At 36.3% G+C, this 26,853-nt stretch overlaps 1 protein-coding gene across 1 annotated transcript in view; it reads left to right on the top strand.

Annotated features, from left to right (window-relative positions):
* Positions 1-25,202, top strand: part of FRK (fyn related Src family tyrosine kinase) — a 112,685-nt gene extending 87,483 nt beyond the window's left edge. The window contains exons 3-8 of the mRNA XM_056125460.1: positions 3,631-3,794; positions 4,363-4,531; positions 11,796-11,954; positions 21,834-22,015; positions 24,399-24,564; positions 24,988-25,202. Coding sequence (XP_055981435.1) covers positions 3,631-3,794; positions 4,363-4,531; positions 11,796-11,954; positions 21,834-22,015; positions 24,399-24,564; positions 24,988-25,202 — 1,055 coding nt within the window. The remainder of the gene's footprint in view (positions 1-3,630; positions 3,795-4,362; positions 4,532-11,795; positions 11,955-21,833; positions 22,016-24,398; positions 24,565-24,987) is intronic.
* The last annotated feature ends 1,651 nt before the right edge of the window (positions 25,203-26,853 follow it).

Below are 26,853 nucleotides of genomic sequence, written 5' to 3'. Positions count from 1 at the left end.
TGGTAGACAGTTTGAATTAAATTATGTGGAAATAATGTAATTTTGTAATTATCTATTTCTAATTACTGGATTCCTACCTTATTAAAATATATGTATAAATAATAAAACTGATATTCTATTCTGGAAAATTTGGAGCAGGCATTGATAAGAGTGGCTGATTTATTTTCACAGGAATTAGTCATAAAAATGTGCAAAGTATCTGTATTCCCAGATGTACAAATGTATTCCCAGACCCATAATTTCCCTATAATATGTTAGAGATGGTTTATTTTTTGTGTGTGAGGGTAAATAATTATTTTTATCATTTTGGAATATAACTACATTTCTGCTGATCAGAAGATCAAGTTACAAACCTACTCGTGAGACCTCAGGACATATAAGCAATCAGATATGTCTTCAGTTAGCTTCTTAAAATATGTCTTTTTGAATTGTCAAACATAGACATAATAGTTAAACTCACTGACTAATGTCCACAACACACGTAACATGAATGGGTAAAAGGTGCCCTTGGAGGTCAATTAGTTGAATTAAGTGCTTCAAAATAGTTTTTATTCTCTTTGTTTTTAATGGATTAACAGTAAAGAACATAAAATTCTTCTACACATATGACTTATTTTATTATTTTAATTTATAATAATTTAAAAGCAGTCACATGTTCTGTCAAAACTATTCATACAAGAATCTGACTCCATTTTGCTGTAGAACAAAATGCAACATAAACGAAATATGCATCTTTAATTCTGTTCTAATAGAAGAAATATGTAACTCAATTTAATGTTATTCATTTACTGGTGTAAAATACTTAAACATATTTCTGAGGCAATGGGACAGGAGTTATGATAGCCTTAGTTAGAGTTTTTAAAAGTACAGAAGACATTCTAAAGAAGAGCCAAACAAATGTACAAGTACGATTTTCTCATACATCATTAGTATTAGTTTCTTCACTGTGTTTGGTAGTTCTCATGTCATTATTTTTCAGAGATTGGAGATTTTGCTTGAGAAGAGTCCTTTTGTTGATAATCCTATTTGTTAATACTGATATTCCAATATACTGAAACATTGTATATTCAAAATTATTTATCATCCTTTGAGAGTATTGATACTCAGATTGTCCCTGTGGAGATATATAGATAAGATTATTTTTCTTATCTTCTGGATAAGGAAACTGAAATAAAGTTCCTTGCCTAAATTCGAAATACAAAGTACTGGCAGAATAAGATTAGGGCAATGAGTTCTTGACTTTCAAGCCTTTGCGCAATCATCATACAACTTTACTCAATATTGGAACAGATTATTATTAGATAGTAGGAAAAGATTATGTCTAGGTGATGCCTGAAACCTGATGAAAAATGTAAGTCTGCTCAATCAACCATTTACTGATCTATAAAATGCCAAACCACAAATTGTACTGATACTTTTCACTTGCAATTCTAAGTATATTTATATCTTTTTAGGTAGAATCTCTAACTTTCTGCTGTTTTCCTTTATTTATGTAGCCTTATGTAATAAAAGGTTAATTTTTGAAAGTTCTGTCTTTGAAACTCCAAGTTTTGGAGTGCCTTGGATTTTGTAATTATTTGAGCTGTTCTGAAAGATATGGCAGCAGGTGAAGAGTGGGGAACATAACACTTTGAAAGTGCTTTTGATGACTTCTTGTAGCAGTCCTTTGTGCAGTGTAAGACAAATGCTTTTCTGTCATCAGATACAATGTAAAAATAAGCTCTCAATCCTAAGAGAATGCCAACTTCTGTATCTACCACCAACTATTTATAAATGTATTTGCGCCAGACAAATAGAACTGAAACCATCTATTCCTCTTAGAGTACAGACATTTCCCAGAATCAATATTCTGCATGTGAAAGGGTCACACAACAGTTGAATCCTTTCAATATACAAACAAATCTTTATGTACTCCTCCTACCTATGAATATATTGTGCATTTTTGTTTATGTAATTTGAAAAGAGTAACCATATGTATGACCATGTTCACCTTTAGTACATTACATGAAGTTTTCCAAAATGATTGTCAAAATTATACTCTCATCAACTGTGTAAGAGTTCTAGCTATTTCACATCTCTGCCAATACTTAATATTGTCTTTATTTTGGCTATAAGTAAAATTGGTAAATGTTAATTATTTAAAAAAACTTTTTTGGTTCATGCCCAGAGATGCTCTGGGATTATTTTTGGCTCTGCACTCAGGAACTCAGGAATCACTCCTGGCAGACTTGCGGAACCATATAGGATGCTAGGGATCAAACCAGGGTTGAATAAGCGCAAGGCAAGCCCCCTACCTGCTGTTCTATCCTCTCTGGCCTCAATGTCAATTATTTTTTGAGGAAAATATTCTTCTGGCCTTTGTTGTACCCTAAATATGCTTCCATACTTGGTCTGAAATGACTGCTTCTTAGTTTTCCTTCCTAGAAGGAGAACATTGTTCCATCCTGACTAGTTATTGAAGCTAAAGTTGCTATATTTAACAAATATTATTATAGTCCTGGTTAATTTTATATAGGGTACTTATTCAATTTTACTAATCCAACTAGTGGGTGTGAAGTATATTTGTCAAAACTTTAGATGCGAAATCAATTCAAGCTAGTTTAAGCAAAGCAAATGAAGCCTTGCTGCTGAAGAGCTAGGCTTAGCTGACTGTATAGGTTAGGCTGCATCTTTATTTTTTTAAAAAATCAAATTTTTTTACACTGGGCTACCTCTCTTTTGCTTGAGAACAATATTTTTCTAGCAATTCTAAACTCCCAGCAGTTAAAAAATGTAAAAGAACAACATAATAATAGTACCAGACTTTTCCTATCTTCTGTCTTTCTAGGCAAGGAATTTTGTCTCTATGACTCTGAATGTGTTTTTTCTGGGGGGGTTTCAGTACTCTTTATAGCACATATCCTCAGAGGAGCATGATTTCTCTAAGGAAAAATGGGGTATCACTATCAGAAAAAGTTACAACAATTAATGTTAGGTCAAAAGCAACAGCATACCAACTACATGTTAAATTCATCTGGCTTAAAAAAAGAAAAAAACTAAAGAGATGTATAGTCTATTGTTTTTCTTTCTAAATGCTTCAGGATTTGCCATTGGATTAAGAAACACTGCTGGGAAGTGTTTGTAAGTATTGCATAGTTTTTACACTCTGTGGAATTGCTTATATTGAGCCGCTTTAAGACATTCTGTTATCAACCTGTATTAAAGCACAGTGTAATGAATAGCCTGTGAAACTTCTTATATTATTGTAGGAAAGTACTGAGGGTACCATTTATTTTATTGCAGGTCCTTGTTATAGGATTTGTGGGAGAAATTCTTCCTGGTTTCTATAACAGGATGAGTGGAACTGTTTCTAAACACCTTTTGTGATTTTTTTCTTATGAATACTATGATTTCTGAAACTTACAGTATTATTTTGTATTATTTGAATGATAGATTCAATTAGAGTGTGTTCTAAGCATGTATGACACAAAGCAGTGAGTGACCTTTGCATACTTTCTAAATTTTTTTCTAAATGTTGAGAAATAAATGGAATTTGGGAATATGTTTTTTATGCACTGAAACTCCAGAAAAAAAAGAAATCTGCTTGACTTTGGCAAGAAGTTTATTAACAGGATTTGTTTTGGGCTCTAGTTTTAGATGCAGAGACTGTAAAACACTACAGAATAAGAAGACGGGAAGATGGGGCCTTTTACCTTACTCGGAGAAAAACCTTTTCAACACTGAATGAATTTGTGAGTTACTACACTAGGACAAGTGATGGCCTGTGTGTAAAGCTGGGAAAACCATGCTTAAAGGTAAAACTTTTTCTAGCTGTATATATTTTAGTTTAGAAGTCAACTTCTTTCCTTCAGTTATTGGAGTATTTGCCATGTCATATGTCATTACAGAAAACAATAGTCATTTTATTCTCTAAGGCATAGAAAAACATGGATAGAAAAACAATGGTCCAATGGTCAATATTGAACCACACTGACTTTAAAATAGATGAGATGAATCAGACCTTGAAAGTGGAGTGTTTTAGGAAGCAAGGAGATAGAGAAAAATTTGGCCAGCTCCTTGCCAGGGAGGCATTGGTTAGGTGGGACATGTGGACAGCAAATGTGACTTAGCAGAATCTGGAAGGAACCAGCTCAAATATATAATAATATATATATTACTTTATCTTAATTTTAAAGTATTTCGAATAAAATTTATGTTACTTTGTAATATATGCACAAAACTATCATTGATAGTATTGCAAATCACAGTACCTCAATAATTATGGGGAAAATATTCAAAAAGTACTCAGACAATGATTTCAGCAAAAATGTTGTTAAATCTAACTTCCATTTTAATAAATATTATAATTATTTTTTGAAACAGATTCAAGTCCCGACACCTTTTGATTTATCATATCAAACTGCAGACCAATGGGAAATAGATCGCAACTCTATTAAACTTCTGAGGCGATTGGGATCTGGTCAGTTTGGTGAAGTGTGGGAAGGCCTGTGGAACAATACGACTTCAGTAGCAGTCAAAACATTAAAACCAGGTATGAGAATGAGTATGGCAGAGGTTAGTTAGTATATGCAGACTTTCATTTTGCCACTGTAATTGTCCAAAATAACCAATATTCATACCAAGGATGGAGTGCAGTCACCTTCTAGAACCCAGGTAACCATCCACTGTGACCACAACATTAGAATATAAAAGCAAGTGCATTGCTACCTGGGTCAGCAAAGTCTTAAACATCCCAGTGCAAGATTTCATAAAGGTGTCTCTTTTCTAGATTTAGGAACCAGTCTTCTAGTATTTTATTCCCACCATTTCCCCTAGTATTTTTCAGTTAAAAAATTACTGAATTCACTAGAAATACTTTTAAAACTGGTGGAATGGTAGAATGGTGTGAAAGTACAGTGGGGAAGGCTCTTGCCTTGCATGCAGCAGATGTGAATTTCAATTCCGGCCACCCCACATGGTTGCTCGAGCTCTCCAGGAGTAATTCCTGAGTGCAGAGCCGGGCATAAGCCCTGAACACTGCCAGGTGTTTAAAAAAAATGGGGAGAACCTTAGAACTATTGAAGGAGTAACTATTTTAAAAAATTGCTAGTTGTGTATCATTAAAAAAAATTACCCTGGGACTGGAGCAATAGCACAGCAGGTAGGGTGTTTGTCTTGCACGCGGTCCACCCAGGTTCAATTCCCAGCATCCCATATGGTCCCCTGAGTACCTCCAGGAGTGATTCCTGAGTGCAAAGCCAGGAGTAATCCCTGAGCATCTGAGGGTGTGACCGAAAAAGCAAAAAAAAAAAAAAATACCCTTTGAAAACACCTCATAAATGAAAAGTAGTATATATTTTTTCTATCTTCCTTTTTCTTATTGTGCAAATCCAAAATATACTAAAATTCACATTTATTCAGGTGGTATTATTTCATCTATTTTAAAAACAGAGTAAGATAATTCCTTAGATATTATCTGGAGCAAAATTTTAAACTATCCAAGGTCTCAGTTTTTTTTTTATTAGCAAATTGAGATAATATTAGGACTAACCTAGCGGAATTCTTGTGGATATTAAATTAGGTTATTAGTGGAAATGATTTGCCTAAAGTCTGGTTGTAAGAGTCATATAAAACTATTACTACCACCACCTCCACCACCACCATCACCATCATCGTCATTTCAAATCAGTAAAGGGTAGATCTAGAATTTGAACCCACAGCTAGCATTATTGCATCACAGTCTAGGAAGGCAATAGCCTATACGTGTTCAATGTTACTCTTGCCATGAAATCTCCTCATAGCTACTTCTATTAACATGTGGAAGATTAATAGCAAGAGACAAGAACGTAGTTCACAGAGACTTCCATTATTTGCCTAGTCCAGAATTCTCAAAAGTTTAGACAGCTCTTCACAGCAAAACGTGAGTGATGTTGGACAGTACAAAACCATGGTCCCCAAATTGTGTGTCAGTGCACAGGATACCTCAGTGAATTTATAGGGCTACTACAGGAAATTTGCAATTATTATTAAAATTTGTATCTTATATGCTGCACAAAATGCTGCCTGAAGATAGTTTGAAGTTTCAACATCTGAGAGCATTTCTTTTCCTTTATTTATTTAATTTTGAGCCACACCTGGAAGTGTTGAGGGCTTAGTCCTTATGCTGGACTCAGGGCCCATTCTGGGAGAGCTCTGGGACCATAGACAACCTGTTTCAAACACTTGCAAAATAAAATCTTAACTGCTGTACCAACCTCAGGCCTCTGGTAGTGACCTTTTGCTAACAACTTTGAACCTGGGGCTTTGATGGTTCATTCCTTTTGCTAACAACTTTGAAACTGGAGCTTTGATGGTTGTGGTTTTTTGATACACGCAGACTGACACAAAGATCAGTGTGGAACAGGAAATGGGGTAGTATTGTTTTAAACAAAACACACACATATTAAATCAATGTGGACCAGGAAAATGATGGTAGTGATGTTTTATCTGCTTCCAAAATTTGGGAAACTGCACAGCATCCGTTAGATGAATATGTCTCTTTAGTAAATAATTGTGATTAAAGATGACAAAGTTTTTTTTTCAGTTTAACTGACGTGATTTTAAAAATGGATAGGAAGTTGTTAGGACCTATTTCGATACTTGCATGGTCTGAATTAAAATATGTAAGTAGTGGAGCTAGTAGGTGATCATTTAGGCTTAAGGCATCATGAAAAAATTGCTGAGCAATAAGAGTACATAAAATTTGGGAAAGTTTGGAATCCTCAGAGTACTTAAGAGCTTGAAGTTTGTTGTAAAATAGAACTGATCTCAAACTTGGCTCTGCCCTCTGTCACTTTGGACAATTTATTAACTTTTTCTAAATTTTTCTCATCTGGAAATAGAAATGATCATAGTTCCTACTTCAATGGATTTTATGAAGACCAATTGAGTCAGTGTATACAAAATATATGCAGTACATTCTTCATAAATGTCACAGTCAATGGGGTCACTGGCTGCTGTTTGCTGAAGTATGAATTTGCAGCATATGAGACAATAGAGAGGCACTTTTAAGTGGCCAGATGCCCATGGGTAATGTAGGTGAAGATGATACTGTTAAAATCACAAATTTTGAACTGCATGGATGTGACTAAGAACCCTAATCTCGGTGACAATTTAGACGAAACTTTATTGTCCAATCTAATCCTTTCCATAAAAAACCAAGCGGCTATTAATCCAGCACTGCACTCTAAGGATGGCCTCCTAGAGGTCAAAAGAGAACAAAAAATCAGATTTCTTATATTAAAAAAAGGTGCCATGGTAGCTTTCTCTCCAACAGGAGTAATTATTATTGATTTACAGTGTAATAGAAGCAAACAGCTTTGATGATTGGTTAAATGCTTTCATTTCACCAGAGCCATTAATCAATCTTAGCAGGTATTTATTGCTTTGCAGACTGCCGTGCAATAAAGACAAGCCTGAAATCAACTTTCACAGTAGCTCTGATGGACAAAAATTAATATTTAATGTTGCATCACTGGCTAAGTTGAGATTAGGTTTTCTTTGCGCTGCATCCGGTCAACTGTGACCAGTATAGTCTTGAAGGAGTGCTTTGAGAGCCTTCATCTGCAGAGGATCCTGATGTTCTCTTATTGAATAACTGGTAGTAGCATGATTTGGTTGTGATATAAGTCACCAGAAAATGATACAAAATGTAAACTTAGAGAAGCATAAATCGCATTAACTGTGTGGATGGTGCTCATATTTACTGCAGTGCTGATATGATATTTTTGGGGGCTAGGGGAAAGAAAGATTCTATTATATCCATATTTGATCACTAACCAAGCTAGTTATAACAACCAAGAACAAAGTTCTTTATTGTGATTTGAGTACCTCTTTCATCTCTACTTTGCTATTTTAATTCAAACTTTTCATCCTGATTATATGAAGCAAATCTATGGCAGAGATAAAATTGAGAAAGTACAGCAAACTGTGATGGAAACAAGAGTAGAATACTTCCCAGCCCATTTTCCAATCTTAAATCTTTATCTGCAATCTGAAAAAAAATTTGGTAGATCTGTTTTTCCAAGACCCATGCATATGAATAATAAGGCAAATCATGATCAGCAATCATTTGAAATGTGTATTTTAGGTATTGCTATTATCCTGATAATGATTATATGGTGATGATATGATTATTAGCCACAATTTGCAAATGAAGAAAATTGAAAGAAACTCATTCTACCAAATTGGGAGAAACTTTTTCAAACTACAAAAACCAACTAGGATTGGTCCAGAATATGGAGTGTGATTTAGCTTCAATTCTGAGCTTCTAGACTCTCAAGGACAGACCATATAATAGGTTGTGAAAATGCTTTAGTTTAGTTTTCTAGATGAAGATGATCTGTGTGACATAATCTGAAGGTCATATGTGACTCTTATTACCCCCATATTAATGAACTAGTCAGAATGTTACCTTATATTGTCAAAGTATACCTATGTCTTGATTCAAGTGCCAAATATGATTTTTAACAAATTTAAATATAACTGATATTATACTAGTTTCAGTTGTACAACCAATGATTAAATATTTTTATTTCTATAGCAATCAAATTATTTTTTAAATTGCAACTTAGATAACATAGTGTTACAATAGTGTTGTACAATAGTGTTACATAGATAACAATAGTGTTCACATTTTGGTCTTTATTAAACATAGTTACTGTTTCAGACCTTCCACCACTTTCTTCTTGCTTCTAGTCTACTTTTTCCTCCTATCTCCCCACCTCCAGCTTGATAACGTTTATAATCAAGTTCTGAATTCAACTCTATTCAACTTATAACCTGTATTACCAGTTCTGTATTCAAAGTCTCAGGGGCTGTTGTCATTAGACACTGTTCAAATCCCTTTGCTTGTTTCTTTATAAACCATACATAAAAGCCCAATATTTGTATTGATTGAAAAAAGCTCGTCATAATAAGTCTAGCTACAATTCATCACCATAGTTATGTTTTATTACAATAAGAACACTTAATACTTATTCTCAAACAATTTCAAATATGCAATTAAATTCTATTAGCTATAGCCCTCCTGATGTATATTATATAACCATAGATAATTTATTTTATTACTGGAACTCTGCGTATTTTACCCCCACCCATCCATTTTTGTCTTTCTGTCATTCTCTGGCTCTGAATATCACCATTATGTTCTTTGTATGTGTAAATTTGATCAAAACTTTTTTCATTTAAAATATATGATATTGTATATTGCACTTGTATTTTTCCTAATATATCTTACTGAACACAATACCCTCAGTTTTATTCATATCATTGCAAATAGAAAGCTTTCATTTTATTTTTCTATAGCTAAAAACTGTTACAGTATGTATGGAACACACATAGGACTGATATTTTCTTTATTCATTTATTCATTGATGAACACAAACTGTTTCCATATCTTAGATGCTAAGAATAACACTGCTATGAATTGGATGCATCTTTTTGTTAGTCTTTATTTTTGTGGGTTTTTTTAAAAAAAACCCCTTATATAGAATAACAGGATCAGGTGGGAATTCTGCTTTAAATTTTTTGGTGGTTTTAATGGAAGGACTCCCAAGCAATGTTCAGGGGACTTAGAGGATATTCCTAAAAATATTCTATAGTTTAATCCAAATGGTTCAATCCTGGAGCCTGTATGTATAATGCTACTCAGGCCCTGCATTGTGGATCATGGGGCCTACCCAGTAGTGCTAGGGGCCTGCAGGGATATACTCTTCACTGCTCAGCAGCTCATATGGTGTTGGGAATTTATCTGGGGCACCAAGCATGATTCCTCTGCTGCTTATCCAGATACACTTAAAATTTTTTCTCTTTGACCCCTATGTAGTGCTTAGGACTTTCAGGGCCCCACTGCAGTAGTTCAGTGCAAGGGCCAAGAGTATACATGGGGTAAAGAATAATACGGTGGAGCCAGGTGATACACAGGCCACCTCGGTGGTGCTGATGCTTGGTGGACCACGTAGGTTCAGGAATCAAATTGCTATACTCTTTTCTGGTCCCTATTTTGAAAACTTTGAAGAGCACTCATACTATCTTTCATAACGGCGGTTTCAACTGATTTTCCAGCAATAGTATACATAATTTCCTTTACTATAATCTTATAAACACTTGTTTTTCTCTTTTCTTTTTGACCATAGTCATTCCAACAGGTATGAGGTGATATTTCAGTTTGCTTTTCATTTATAATTTTCTGATGGTTAGTCCTGTTAAATATATTTCATGCACTTGTTTGTCAGCTCTAATTCCTCTTTGGAAAAGTTCATTAAGAAATTGTCAACATGAGAGAATAATAAATGGAGCAGTCTCTGTCTTTGCAAAAAAGTTGAAATGTCATGAGATGCGCAATTAGAAATGTTTCATGATTGGGATTCAGTCATACAATGTTCCTTCCACCACACACACCCTTTCACCAATATACATTTCCCACTACCAATGCCCCCAGTATCCATCTACTCACCCCCAACCCCAGTCTCCACTTTTCTTTCTTTCTCTCTCTCTTTATTCTGTCTCTGTCTCTCTGTCTCTGTCTCTGTCTCTGTCTCTGTCTCTGTCTCTGTCTCTCTCTCTCTCTCTCTCTCTCTCTCTCTCTCCCCTCATTTTGGGCATTTTGGTTTGGTCCATTACCCACTTTCAGCACAAATCTCCCATCCAGAGCCATCCCTTCCAACCATCACTGTCACAGTAGTCCTTTCCCTATCCCAACTGACCTCTCCCCCATCATTTGAGGCAAACTTCCAACCATGGACCATTTGTTCTGACCCTTGTTTCTACTGTCCTTGGATGTTAGTCTCATACTATTTTTTTTCTGATATCCCACAAATGAATGCAGTTATTCTATGTCTGCCCCTCTCCTTCTGACTCATTTCACTCAGCGTGATACATTTCAATAGTGAATTCTAAGATGGGAAATAACAGTATTACTTCAATTTCAGAAATTCTAGAAAATATTGTAGTTGAAAAGAAGCATAGTTAAAAATTACTAATAGAATAAAATTCTAGGTATGATTCTCCTCCAAAAATTTATCTGCTATTAATTCTTATTTGCATGGTGAGTCAGTTTTTGAGTTTTCAAAATTAGTTCCGAGACTGTATCCCTTACCACTTGATCAAGTTATTAAGACTTTGGTAGTGAAAACTGATGTTGCAAGAGAAGTCTTTATATATCAATTTCAATTTGGACATATGTGAGTGGCTAAATACACACACACATGCGTGTACACATGTGCACACACAATGTCTTGGTTGTGGCCTCTGAATGTTTTCTATTAGGCCTATTCTTTATGTCCCTTGAGATATAAGGGCATAAATATGGTAGATTGTTAGTCATTGCTTTAGGATTTTTATTCATTTGTTTTCATGATGAATAACAAGGACAGGGCAGTGATCAGTCTTCCCTGGATTTAGACTGGAAAGTTTTCTGCAGTAATTAAACACCTCATGTTTTCCAGTATTAATGTTAATAGAATAACTTCCCTTTGTGTTCATAAACACCTGCTTTGCTTAGTAGATTAGACTGTCAGCCTTTCATTTTCCTTCATATGGACCTGAATCATCTACAGGTTGTAATATAAACTGCCACCCCAAATGTCCTAACACATCAGTTATTAGGTTGCACTATTTGAAATTGGGATTCTGGTATTAGACAAATCTGAAGCTTTGTGACACAGATGCTCTTACTTTACTGAGAAGCTGGAAATAAACTAGGTGATTTCCACCAGGCTGCTGTGAGGACAGGAATGCCTCGATAACATAAAGTGATTTCCCCTTTCTTGTTTCAGGTTCAATGGATCCAAATGACTTCCTGCGGGAGGCACAGATAATGAAGAGGCTAAGGCATCCAAAGCTGATCCAGCTTTATGCTGTTTGCACTTTAGAAGATCCCATTTATATTATTACAGAGTTGATGAGACATGGAAGCCTGCTAGAATATCTCCAATGTAAGCTAAAGACTTAATAAAGGGAAAAAAGGAGAATCTTAGTTTAGCTAGCTATATAAATATTACAGTAGCAAGTATTCTATAACCCAGAGTACATTTACTGCACACATCTGTGAGATTGAATGGCTCAACATTGATGAATCAGCTAATCTTTAATAAGATATATGTTGTGTTCTTATAGAGAGGGATATGTTTATGTACTTGAAGAACAAATTGTTCATAGGAGATATATCAAAATACTTAATTGTAATGTGGAAAATTGGGGAATAGTATTTTGTGTGATGCTTCGTTTTGTGTAATAACTTACCGAACTTTGCACTTACAGATAAATATTTTTTTTTTATGGCTGAGAATTAGGAACATGGGGTATTTTGCAGAAGTAGAGGAAATGTTATCCCTCTGCTGGTGTTTGACAAAATTGTATTCATTGGTGCTTAAAATATTTAAATTGTTAGGTAACATTAGAATTTTTATTATTGGGGTCCAGAACAATAGTACAACTGGTAGGGTGTTTGCCTTTTATGCAGCTGATCCAGGTTCAATACCTGGCATCCCATATGGTCCTTCAAGCACTACCAGGAATGATTCCTGAGTGCAGAGCCAGAAATAACTCCTGAACATTGCCAGCTGTGATCCCCCCAAAACAAAAAACCTTCAAAAAACAAAAAAAAATTTAGTATTAAAAGCAGAAATATGCAATTACTTAAATATTACTTTAACAAAGAATAGCATTGTCCTCCCGTTGTTCATTGATTTGCTTGAGTGGGCCCAGTAACGTCTCCATTGTGAGACTTGTTGTTACTGTGTTTGGCATATTGAATACTTCATGTGAAACTTGCCAGGCTTTGCCCTGTAGGCGTGATACTCTTGGTAGCTTGCGGGGCTCTCTGAGAAGAGCAGAGGAATCAAACTCGGGTTGGCCATGTTGGCCACGTGCAAGGCAAATCCCACACTGCTGTGCTATCCCTCCAGCCCTAACAAAGAATACATTTTTTTTAATTTTTAATTTTTGCTTTTTGGGTCACACCCAGTGATGCACAGGGCATACTCCTGGCTCACACACTCAGGAATCACTTTTGGCAGTGCTCGTGGGATGCTGGGAATTAACCTTGGTCATCCGTTTGCAAGACATATGCCCTACCCACTGTGCTATTTCTCCAGCTCCAAGAGTATTTTTTAAAAGAACACTCTTGTTTAAGAATACATTAGGGCATTGTGAAGTTTTGATACTCATTATAAGTGAATAATTTATCATTAACAATATAATAAGCATTAAAAGAAAATGTTGAAATTCGTAGAGATCAAATACTGATGGAAGCAGGTGTTTATGAAGAGAATTTTTGATTCCTCTGCCGCCCGTCTTGGAGAGCCCTGTAAGCTACCGAGAGTTTCTCATCCACACAACAAAGCCTGACAAGCTACCTGTGATGTATTTGATATGCCAAATACAGTAAAAACAAGTCTCACAATGGAGACATTACTGGGCCTGCTCGAGCAAATCGATGAACAACGGGAGGACAATGCTACAGTGCTACAGTGCTACTTTATTGAAATGTCAGAGTAGTATTGATAAAATTTATAAAGGTAAAGCACTGTCCTCCTGTTGTTCATCGATTTGCTCAAGCAGGCACCAGTAATGTCTCCTTTGTAAGACTTGTTGTTACTGTTTTTGGTATATTGAATGTGCCATGGGGTGTAAAAACTATGCATGTTGAAGGTTGTGTGTTCACGGGCTCTGGACGGCTCTATCTCACTGGCCCCGTTCGGTGCTCTAGAGTCACTGTGTGTGACCTGGGTCAGGACGGCTGTTGGCCAAGGGAAGATGAAGGAAGAAGTCGAGGGCTAGTCTGGTTGATCTTAGTAGCAGTTTATTCCAATCTTCTCATTTCTGTCTCTTCTTGGCCTCTCTCACTCTCTTGGCTCTCCAACTCTCCTGCACTCTATGCTAACACTCCACCCAGTCAGGTAGCAAAATCAACATAAGAAAGCCCTTCCTGACTGCCCAAGGGCAAAATACCTCCTAAGGTGTTTTTCTCTTTTCCTCAGTCCAATAACTATCAACATATCAATACTAGCTATTTTTGTATGGACACAGTAAGAAGTAAGAGATAACATTGAGCCCTGTAGGGCACATCTTGCCATAGACTCATACTACAGCCCCCAGGCCAGAATAATCATTCCTAACCCTAGCAGGGTCCAAATCTAGTTATTACTTTTTGGATCATGACAGCATTTGTCCATGCCCAAGCTCTTAACGTATAGTTAAGCATTATGGCGCTTTGGCCAGGCCCATCTCGATGCCAGGGTAGCACATAGCTTACTGCTTGCCCTAGTTCCATCCAGTCTCTCGTCGGAATTCTGCTTTTGGGGTGCTAGGAAGTAAGGGCAGCTGAGGCTTAGGTGAGAGAATAGATGCTCAGGAGGGAAATGTTACTGAGAGTCACATTACAAAAGTATGTCTTCTTGTGTCCATACAAAATGGGTATTGCTCAGAATAAACTATGCAAAGGATTTAGGGAGAAGAGAAAAACTATTTATAAGTCAAGAGAGCACAAAGAAAGAAGTTACAAATAAACACAGAGGATTGGGTGCACTGTGATGGGAGCAATCCAATAAACCTAAACTACCTGAGGCTATGCAGGAAGGACAAAACAGTGTTATCCTACAATGGGGCGCTTGCTGTGCTCGGCAGTGCAGGCGGGATACTCTTGGTAGCTTGCTGGGCTCTCTGAGAGGGACAGAGGAATCGAATCGGGTCGGCAAACATCCAAAATGAACAAAGATAATAGGTAGATAAGAGTATTCTCTGATCTTACTGTGATTTGCGAGATGCAATATTAAATCACAAAACCGGATCAGAACAACAAAGAACTAAGACCTGCTAACATGTTGTTAAAAACAAAATTATATTTTGCTGATTGAATGGAAATATTAAGCTCTACTGCATCATAATATGTTACCCACTTAAGAAAGATTACCCTCGGCCTTATATCCCTTTTGCCTTATTTCTAATAACACGTACAAAGGCTATCTAAAATCATCTCTAAGAAAAATGTCTTGTTATTAAGATCCCCTTGTAATATTAACATTGTCAAATCTAATAGTAAATTCTCAGCTCCTCAAACCTATCAGCAGCATTTAATAAAATGGACAATCTTTCCATCTGGAAGCAATTTTTTTCAGTTGACTTCCACGATATTTCTTTCAATGAACCTCCCTCCTATTTTTTTTGTTGTTAGTTCTTCTTAATCTATGGGACTTCCTAGACATCTAAATCTTCTTAATTTTCTAAGACTATTCTGCAACCTTTATTGATTCCTTTGCTATTCTCAACCAATCTTGTTTAATACAATTCTTGTTTTAGTGATTCCTTAAATTTTGTAACTGCCTTTGGTTAGAATGAAATACTTAAATACCTTGTTATCTTTTCCATTTGGTATTATTATGGCTATTGTAGGTATGGGGCTGGTATGGATAGCACAGCGGGTAGGATGTTTGCCTTGCACGTGGCAACGTGGCTGACTCGAGTTGACTCGGGTTGGATTCCTCTGTCCCTCTTGGAGAGCCTGGCAAGCTAACGAAAGTATCCTGCCCGGACGGCAGAGCCTGGCAAGCTCCCAGTGGCGTATTCAATATGCCAGACACAGTAACAAGTCTCACAATGGAGACTTTACTGGTGCCTGCTGGATGAACAGTATATTCGATGAACAGTATAGGTCAGTGCTAAAGTGCTACCTTGTAGGTATGAAAAGGCAAGAAGCAGTCCCGAAATTCCAGAGACTTTGTACAACAAATGTTTATTTTGTATATGCGACATGTTCGGAAAGTGTTGGCTGGTGACTTGGCTATTTTTAATTACCTTAGCTGAGGAAGGTATGTGACTAATTCATTCTTGCTCTTAAAGCTTGTGATCAGGAGTGACATGTAACTTCTGTGCCCCTTTCATTTTCCCAAGTCAAAATAAGTAATAATGCCAGCTAGAAGAAGAAAAGCAAATATACAGAATGATTTTTTGTTTGTGGGATGTAAGAAGCCTAGGAAGGAATGGCTTGAAACAAATGGCTTGAAACAGCAGAAGCTGAGAATTTGTCTAAAAAGTGAGCTTACTGTGGTGGGGACATTGTGGTAGAAGGTTTGTTAGAAGCTGCTGGGAAACCCTGAGATAATGGTGGAACAAAGTTGATACTCTGGTAGAGGATGTGGTAGTGAAACACTGTATGCATGAAGTCCTATCACTAACTGTATTATAAGTTACAGTGATTAAAATAAAATAAAAAATAAATAAAAATAAAAGCACAAAGAAAATCTACAGGAAATAGTGCAGTACTAGAAGTTATTAAAGGCTGGGGAGATAGTTCAGTGGTAGAATACTTAGTTTGCAAGGATGAGGCCCTGGATTCAATCCCTGGCACTGAAAACTGAATAAGCTTTCAAATGGATAATAGTAAATATTTGTAAATAGCCCTCTTTGAAAAATTGCATATGACTGTTAGGCATTTCAAAGCAACCTATCTAAAATTGATCTTAAGTCATTCCCTGTAATCTGCTACTCTTGTAGTTTTTTTTTGACAGCATTAATATCAAAAACCTTGAAACCATGTCTACTTCTCATAATTATATCTATATCTACATATTTATAGACATATGGACCATACTTAACTGTGCTTATGCCTGGCTCTGCACTCAGGGATTACTCATGGAGAACTCTGGGAGCCCTATGGGGAGCTAGGGATCAAACCTGGGTATGTCACATGCAAAGCAAGTGCCTTTCCTGTTCTACTATCTCTCTGGCACCTCATATCCTATATTTAAACCATCAACAAATCCCACTTATTTGCTTTCCAAATACATCTAAGATCTTAGAAATTCTCAACACTCCCACTCTATTCTGAACTGTCATCAGCTATTTCCTGGTTTTGGTGATAGCCTTCAAATTTGTCTTTCTTTTTTAAGAACTAAAATAATTGATTTGTGTTCCCTTCAGTCTCTTCTTCATATAGCAGAGATCCTGTTAGAATTTAAATCATATCATATTCCTCATCAGCTCAAAACTGCCAGTGATTCTCACTGATTCTTCTTACCATATAACCCATACAATTCTGGTTTCTCCACAAATTTCCTTTTACACACTGTCAGTTATACTGATCCTCTTTGTTATTCTTTGAATCATATATTGACATTTAGAGAAATTATTGATATAAACAAATTTTTTGCCATTAAATGAATATGTTAATCATTTTTGGCTGTTTACTATTAATTAATGAAGTAATTTAGCATTCCATTCAGTATTCCTTGCAAAACTAGTCTAGATGCAACAATTTTTCAGGTGTTGTTAGTCTGAGAACACTTCTATCACTCATTAAAATATAAATTATAATCTTGCAGGGTAGAGGATTCTTGATTGCATGTTCTTTTTTTAATTTTTAATTTTCAAATTGAATCACCGTGAGATAAAGTTACAAAGCTTTCGTGATTGTGTTTCAGTCATACAATGATCAAACATTCATCCTTCCACCAGTGTACATTTCCTACCATGAACATCCCCTGTATCCCTCCCGCCATCAGCACCCTACCCTACTCCCCTGCCTATATGGCTAGCATTTTCCTTTTTTACTCTCTCTCTACTTTGGGCACTATGGTTTGCATTACAGATAATGAGAGGCCATTGTGTTTGGTCATTTGTCTACTTTCAGCACACATTTCTCATCCTGAGCAATCCCTCCAACCATCATTGACTAAGTGGTCCCTTCCCTATCCCATCTTCCTTTTTCCCATCACTTGAGGCTGACTTCCAACTTTGGAGCAATCTTCCTGGCTCTTGTCTCTACTGTCCTTGGGTGTTAGTCTCCCATTCTGTTACTTTATATTCCACAAATGAGTGCAGTCATCTTATGTCTGTCCCTCTCTTTCTAACTCATTTCACTCAGCATGATACTCTCCGTGTCTATCCACTTATAAGCAAATTTCATGACTTCATCTTTTCTAACACTTGCACAGCATTCCATTGTGTAGATATGTCATAGTTTTATTCTTCTAACAACTTCACAAAATTAAGGTTATTGTCACTTTCATTTTATAGCTAAAAGTATGGAGAGGTTAAATAACTTATCAAGGTAGGTGAGTAAGAATTTAAACTCAGTAAATGTGTCTTTTTTCCAGGAAATATACCCTCATATATGATTTATTTGGTTTGATTTTGAGCAATACCTACATATACAAAACAACACTGACAGTGCCCACAGCTACTTCAGGCCTTGTTCTCAGGAGTCAATCCCCAGAGATGTATGTTGAAACATGTACATATGTGCAGGGGATTCTCACATCTTCTCAGTTCATTGATTTATTTCTATGACATCCATATTTGTTTTTAACCACTTGCATGAAACTGACATTATTTTCTTAATATAAACAAGTATTAATTATCCCAAACTTATAGACTTAAAGCTAAAACACTGTGTTATCTCATAATTTCTGTGGCCAGGAGTTCAGATCCAGCTCTGATAGGTCTGTGAGTGCTGGGTTCTCACATAGTTGTAGTCATAGTCTGGCAGGTGTACTATCTGAAGGTTTTAGGAGAGGATGATCAACTTCTAAGCTCCCTCAGATGATTGTTTGCCAGGAGATGGTATCTGCAGGAATTCTGGGTTTAGTTTCTCTCTGGCTGTTGGTGGAAGCTTCTCTGTTTTCCTTGTAAAATGAATCTCTCTTTAAGTTAACCTGCAACATGGTGAACCAGAGTGAGCAACCAAGAGAGAAAGAGGGCAGAGTTAGAACATAATGAAATATCTGTCTTTTATTATATCTTGGAAGTGAAACCCATATATTTTGGAGTTTAGAAACCACTTGAACTGCTTGTTCTACAGTCTAGAACTAGTCAGCTGTTTATCTTAACCATTTTGCATTTATTTTACTATTGAGTGAATTTAATATGTGGCCTTGCTATTTTAGGTGGCAGAACTTCAATTTTTTATCATTATTTTTCCATTATGTTCTTTTGATTACATTTTATTTCAGACCGATTGATAAAGTTTTCTATTATATTGAATAATTTAAAAGACTCCATCTTGTACCATAATCATATTTTATATGTATAATACCACTCTTCTAGGTGACTTTCTTAAAATAATGGCAAAGATAATTTATACTTTTTCCATTATACAGCTGTTCTAGTTCAAAATTTACTTCACCTCGTGATAAAGAAATGGGAGATTTTATGTAACCAGCTCTGTATGTGCTGAATATTTTGTCTTCACACACTGAAATGCAAAGAACTAGTGACATGGCCCAATTTACAAAGGAAGATGAGGAACATAGTCTTCTCTGTTTTTCTGGGAAGAAAAGGGCAAATTGTTCAGTGAGCAGCTAGTTTTACCTTGCTTCTTACTTAAATATCTTGATTGCATTAAAAAATTCCATATATGTACACATACACTGTGCTTAAGTATTGACTATTTAAAATGTACTCAACTAAATTTATTTCATTTTCAATTGAAAAATATCAGTTATGTATAAAAGTGCATATATCATAGTATAATTGTCATTAAATGTAAACTGATCAAGCAATGTACTGAGCAGTCATTGCATCAATCAAGAATAAACACGTGGCCACTATTACAGAACCCCCTGAATATGGTATCACTGACAATTTCTCACTACCCTCAATTTGATAATATCGTACCCTTGATTTACATTTTCTTCTATTACTTTTTGTTGACTTCCCTTCTTAATGAAGATTTTAGAAATGAATATCTGCTGTGGCTGTAGCTATATTCTAGCTCATGTTCATTTCTTAAATCCTTACACTTCTCCAGTTAAACTACTCTTCCTGTGACAAATGCCACAAATAGCTTCCTGATTGCTATATTTAGCAACATCCTTTAGTATATTTTCTGTTGGACTTTGCTATTTGACACGGATCACAGATCACGGTTCTCCCATTGTTCATAGATTTGTTCGAGCGGGCCCAGTAACATCTCCATCATGAGACTTGTTGTTACTGTGTTTGGCATATCAAGTACGTCACGGGTAGCTTGCCAGGCACTGCTATGGGGGCGAGATACTCTCGATAGCTTGCCAGGCTCTCCGAGAGGAGCAGAGGAATCGAACTCGGGTTAGCCATGTTGTCCGCTTGTAAGGCAAACATCCTACCGCTGTGCTATCGCTCCAGCCCACTATTTGACACAATTTCTCAAAATCTTTGACTATTATAATATTCTCATCAGGTTCTCTTCTCATTGTTCTGACTGGTTCTGTTTTCTTGCAAATTTACCTTCTGCCCATCCTAAATGTTCAAATAAAAAAAAAACCCTCACTAATTTTCAGTGTCTAGCACTAGCACTCATTTGTAAATTATGACAATGACCAAATCACCATCTCAATATGCATACTTTCTCCTTCTCCTACCGTATGCTAGTATTTTTTTGATGAGAATATTTATTTGGATAAACCACATGAATTCTTAGTTTACCAAGTCCCAAGCTATTTAATTTTGATTAAGATGCATCAATGATAATAATTATTAGGATAGACGAAGTTCTTCCTGAGTGTCAGGCACAATTTAAGTGCTTTACCAGTATCAGTTAATCTTAGCTTTCATTTTTAACAAATATTATTACTAGGAAATTACAATACTCCCTATACTGATGTCAAGATTGGAAAACCGAGCGTTAAGCTGCTAGTCAGAGGTAAGAAGGAAATGTGAGTCTTAGCCTTGGTCCAAATTCAGGCATTTTAACTTTAAATTTGTCTCTCTAACCTTATATTATAGTTGCCTTTCAAGTTAGGAGTTTTGTCTAGTGTTCATGTCCATGACCCCAATAAACCTTTTCAAAATGATATTTGCCCTGTTTAGACATGGCTACCTATAATTTTGAATAATGTGAGAATTTTCCAGAAATTTTCTTTTCCAGAAATTTGATACCTACTTACATTATGGCAACTAAACACTTTGGGGTAACCATCCCAATTTCTTGAAGTCATCATTAGCTAACACTAGTTTCTGTATTAATGATTAAGCTGACCTGGAATATCAGTTTCCTACATTTAATTATACTGGATGAACAGAAGGAGAAACTATCATTATGCCATGAGAATTGAGTAAACTATTCTAGAAATAAAATATATATGATTATTGATGACTACAAAGTAATAATACACAGAAGTCATAGCCACTTATAGACTCTATTTGTTTATTGGTGAACTAGTTGTTAAAAATGAGAAATTTTCATCGTTTAGCCATGCAAATTACAGATTCAAAGAGCAAAATAAACTATGCAATGCTTAAAAAAATCCAGAGGCAACCAAATAATGGTTTTATGTATAAGTTAGTCATGAAGTATGGATAATGACAAAAGCTCATATTATTTCAGCTAGTTCTATGAAGTACGTGATATTCTTGCTGTGTGTGTGTGTGTGTGTGTGTGTGTGTGTGTGCGTGCGCACGCTTTTATTTTCAGTTTTGGGGCCAGACCTAGAAGTGTCAGAATTTACTCCCAGCTCTGCACTCAGGGATCACTCCTGGTGACCTCAGGAGACCATATGTGGTGCCAGGGATTGAAATGGGGTCAGCCAACTGCGAGGCAAGCACACTACCCACTGTCTATTATTCTGGTCTGATACTGTTGCTATTTTATCTGTATAATATTTACCCAGGGAATGGAGGATCACAACATTGGAGTATGCTTATACTCTAAAATTTTAATCTTATTAACTACTTACAGGAAATGATATATTTTGTTGTATTGTTTTTATTTTGTTCCTTAATAGATCAGTGATGTGGCACAGAATTAACAAATGATAGTTCAGTAACAAGATGCTTAGAATATGCTTCAATAGTTAATATTTTCCTAAGTAACTCTTTTTTTTTCTCTTACTGCCCAGGTGATGCTGGAGTAAGAATTCATCTGAGTGATCAGGTAGACATGGCAGCACAAGTAGCCTGTGGAATGGCTTATCTCGAGTCCCAGAACTATATTCACAGAGATCTGGCTGCCAGAAATGTTCTGGTTGGTGAGCATAACATCTACAAAGTGGCAGATTTTGGACTTGCAAGAGTTTTTAAGGTGAATTTTTTAATTTATTTTTAATCAAGTCATCATGATTTACAAAGTTGTTCATAATAGATTTTCAAACATAAAATGTTTCAAAACCAATCCCATCACAACTGTCAACTTCCCTTCACTAATAACCCCAGATTCTTTCCTACTTCCCAACCTGCCTCCTTTATAGGCTGATTTTAAAGTTTGGTCCTAGTAGTTTGGATCTCATTCTTATAGTGTGTTGACTCTGTGGTCTAGATACATGTGCAACACCTCTGTACCATTCATATGCCTGAGGCCCCCGAGGCCCCTGAACTCTTTGCCCCTTTTACCTCCCATCTGCCTCTCATTTTCCCCTCTATTTATTTATTTCCCTATCCGTTCATTTCTATACTTAGGGTTAAGGGTAATTCATTTCCCTAGTATTATTTAAGGGTTGGAGCAATAGCACAGTGGGTAGGGCACTTGCCTTGCATGTGGATGACCCGGGTTTGATTCCTCCGTCCCTCTCAGAGAGCTTGGCAAGCTCCCCATGGTGTATTCCATATGTCAAAAACAATATGTAGCAATATGTCTCACAATGGAGACGTTGCTGATGCCCGTTCAAGCAAATCAATGAACAACAGGAGGACAATGCTACAGTGCTACAGAAAGTTGTTAAATGGTAACCATCTAAGTCAGTACCTTTTTAATGCCAGAGTAAATCAGTAAACAAAACTGGCTCTACTTTCACTTATTATTATTATTTCTTTATTATTATTTCTTTTAATGTAAGAGTACTGCTATTTATTCAGCCATTGATTAAGCTGATTGAATTGGGTATAAAATCAATGTGACTTTTTAAACTCAGGATGTTAATTTTATTTTATTATGTTTTGTTTTATTATATTTTAATCACCACGAGATACAGTTTTCTAGCTTTCCTGTTTGAGTTTCAGTCATACAATGATTGATAACCCAACCGTCCACCAGTGCACATCCTCCACCACCAAGGTACCCAGTATCCCACCAATCCCACCCCTCCCCCTGCCTCTATGGAAGACAATCTCCACCACACTATATTTTGTATTGCTTGTTATAAATAGCATAGGATGTTGAGGCTGCGCTCTCTTGGAATTCTAAAATTTTAGAGAAGTAGTGTTTGAAAGAAGTCTGTAGGAAGCTGCTCGGTTCTGAGATTCTTTTGTGTGTTTCTGGATCCTAGCCATTAAGGAGCTTAAGTAGAAGCTGGAGGCAATTTGTGAGCCTGACCTTCAGGGTCCCTTGGGGTCGGAGTGTGTGTGGGGGACAAAGGGGGGCAGGGAGATGAGAAGGACTGGCCCATCCCATATCCTTTGAGGCCTGGAATTTGCTGTCACTGAACTTGCGTACCTGCACTTCTCATTGGTTCTGGAAGTTGGTGGCCACCGAGGTTTTTAAGGGGCAGGTGGAGGGACGATGCCTGTCCCCATCTGAGGCATCCTGGTAAAGTTGGCCTGACTTAAAATCCGGAGGCATCTCTGCAGTGAGCTCTTCAATTCAGAGAGATTCTCTTGTGTGTCTCTGGATCATGTCCCTTGTTTCCATCTTTTCCAGAGAAATAAACTATTGGCATATGCCCTGTAGGGTGAGCCCACAGACATCACTGGCCCTAACTGTGGCTTTTGATCTCTTTCAAGATTTATGAGTCTCTGAAAAAAGACCAATAAATGAGCTTGTGTAACTGAGGTGGTTTGTGGATGTGGCTCGCACATACTTAACTTTTAGCCCTTTAATTTCTTGGTAAACTTGGTCCCAAGTTGTTGGGGTCTGGCCAAGGACACAGCAATAATTTTAGGGTTTCAGGAAGTCCAAATGCACCTTCAGGCTGCTGATGCACTCGCCCCGCAGATACAGGTTGATCTGCTGATGGCACCTTTTTTTCACCCCCATTTTTTGGGTCACACCTGGCGATGCACAGGGGTTACTCATGGCTCTTGGCTCTGTACTCAGGAATTACCGCTGGTGGTGCTCAGGGGACCATATGGGATACTGGGAATTAAACCCGGGTCTGCCGCGTGCCAGGCAAATGCCCTACCCACTGTGCTATTGCTCCAGCCCCACCTCCTGCTTTCATTTTTTAAAAATTTACTAAAGTCCATACATAAAGGTGTGTATCACATTACATGAATTTGCCCTTATATAATAAAATATTTCCTATGTTATTTTTAGTGCATAGTAGATTCTTAAATGATATTTTATTAATGATTTCTATGGATTTTTTTCAGGTTTGTAGTTATGATTTGCAATCTACTGCTATAATTATGATATGAAGTGATCTTTTAGACAGCCTTTCTCTCTAAAATTTAGTGGGACGTTTTGACTGGGAATGAATAGTGGCACCAAAAGAATCACTTTAATTTATCTTAATTCCTTAAAATATCAACAGGTAGATAATGAAGACATCTATGAATCTGCTCCTGATATTAAGCTGCCTGTAAAGTGGACCGCACCTGAAGCCCTGGTTAATAAGAAATTTAGCATTAAGTCCGATGTGTGGTCATTTGGAATCCTTCTCTACGAAATCATTACTTATGGCAAAATGCCTTATGGCGGTGAGTAATTAATTCTGAAGTGGACCTTTCAGCTGCAGGTCACTTACTTAGATATAACTAATATGCTTTGCCCAGACTTAGAGGGCAGAGTTATGAGGCTGACCATACCATGTGCCTGTGGGAGCATAATACACAAAATTTGTTGATGATGGTTTGCTTTAATGAGGTTGTAGATTGCCTCTTTCCCCTTTGCTCTTGAATTGCAATCTTATAGACACTAATTGATGTTTAATTTAATTTAATCTCTGCATCTGGGAAAAGGAATGGTAAACCTATAGTCTCATATTATGTATGAACAGCTTTGTAAATATCTATCTCACAGTGATTCAATGATAAAATCTTTAAAAAACCCTATAGTGTTTCCAAAAGAGCCAATTTGAACTTTAACTTGCTTTTTGTTGGTTCTATTCCATATTTTTTTAGGTATGAGAGGTTCTGAAGTTGTGCAGTTTTTGAATAAAAAGAATAGACTTTCTCAACCAAGTCACTGTCCCCAGAAATTCTACAGCATCATGTTGGATTGCTGGAAGGAAGACCCTAAGGAAAGGCCAAGATTTGAAACACTGTATTATAAATTTGAGGAGTACTTTGAAATAAGCACTTCATTTGATACAAGTTACTACGAAGGTGAAAATTAAAGAACACAAATAAAGAAGTTGCAAGAAAGCTGAATTATCAATCCAGAAAAAAACCCTTATGAATCAAATAAAAATGACTTTATTTTGATACATTCAAATGTTAGGGTATATTTGGTCATTCTTATTTAAAAAAAAGGGTGTGTTTTGCTGTCGGGACACTATAGGGCATTGACATGTCATTTTCTCACTTTCTGGAGAAATCAAATGTATTAAACAGCACCTATTTTCTTTTTTAGAGATACTTACATCTTTATTTATTGTTTGAAATACTGATCAAGAAGATCAACAGATGATAATCAAGTTTTACTCAGCGACTGTTGTAGCATTTTCCTGTTTACTGATTAAAATGGTTATTCATTATTCCTCAGAATGTTGAATCCCATCAGTCTGTTATTATGAAGAAATTTGATTGTTTTGCTGCACAGCAGGACCTGTGCTTTGAGACTTCTTTCTTTGAAAATATCCTGTAACTACAATGATGGTAAAGTCATGTAAAAATGACTTGATTGTACTTGTAGTAAATTGCACATGTTTTTTCCTTTGCAAAACAAGAGAAGCAGATGTTTAGAAGAGCATCAAAATCTCTCATTTTGTAGAAGGAAATGATGGAATTTTTCTATACCTCAGTATGTGCCATCACATATTAGAATCATCTATATTAATTTTATCTCTTCATGTTAAGAATTGGATTGCAGAGCTGATGAGTTATTATCTATGGACACATACAATAGCAACTAATAATCCACAAGGCCTGAGAAATAGTTATAAAAATCTTTTAGGAAAATGAGAGGATAGCATTATGATTGCTGTGGCCTAGGATTTCTGAATAACAATAAATACTCTTTTGGCTGATAGGCCATAGTTTTAAATTGACTACAAAACAGTTCAAGCTCTGTTTCATATCTAAAGGTTAGGAGTAATTTATGACCTTCCTTATAAAACTGTATTTTTCATATGGTGGGGCAAAAGGGTTTTTACTCGTTTTGAATTTGTATTAGCTTTTGTAAGAATACTGTTTTCCTAAGCACTATCAAACTCTCTGCCTCATGAGATGACTAGGAAGAGGTCTCTATTCCTTAAAATAAAGTACATACCTCAAACATCTTCCGATGTAAAGTGATATGAATAAAACAAATCACAAGCACACAGAATATTCCGAGTTTATTCTCTCATCTTTCTTTAGAATTTAATCACAAACATATCTAAATAATTAGAGAAACTCTGATTCACAGTAGATTAAGTAAATCCATAAACTCTCTTACTGAAAGACAGAAGGTTAGGTATGCTTCAGACACAATAGTAGAATGATATTAAGACCCATATCCTTTTCAGACTTATCTCTGTTATTAACATTGTCCTCAACCTCATGGTCAGAGGAAGTTCAGCAAATTGGCCCCCTGTTTTCTTCACCTATGTGGAGAAAATGGTAAACCTCTCTGTATTTTCAACTTGCATAAAAGTCATTCTCTTTCTGATTGAGAAAATTGGGGTCATGTGCTCCAGCCTAGACCAAAAATAACCTTAATATGAATGTTACGGGCTGGAGTGATAGCACAGCGGGTGAGGCGTTTGCCTTGCACGCAGCTAACCTGAGTTTGATTTGTCCGCCCCTCTCGGAGAGCCCGGCAAGCTACCAAGAGTGTCTTGCCTG

Source organism: Sorex fumeus, unplaced genomic scaffold, assembly GCF_029834395.1.
Source record: "Sorex fumeus unplaced genomic scaffold, SorFum_2.1 ptg000054l, whole genome shotgun sequence".
NCBI classification, from domain to species: Eukaryota; Metazoa; Chordata; class Mammalia; order Eulipotyphla; family Soricidae; genus Sorex; species Sorex fumeus.
This window is presented reverse-complemented; position numbering and strand designations above follow the sequence as displayed.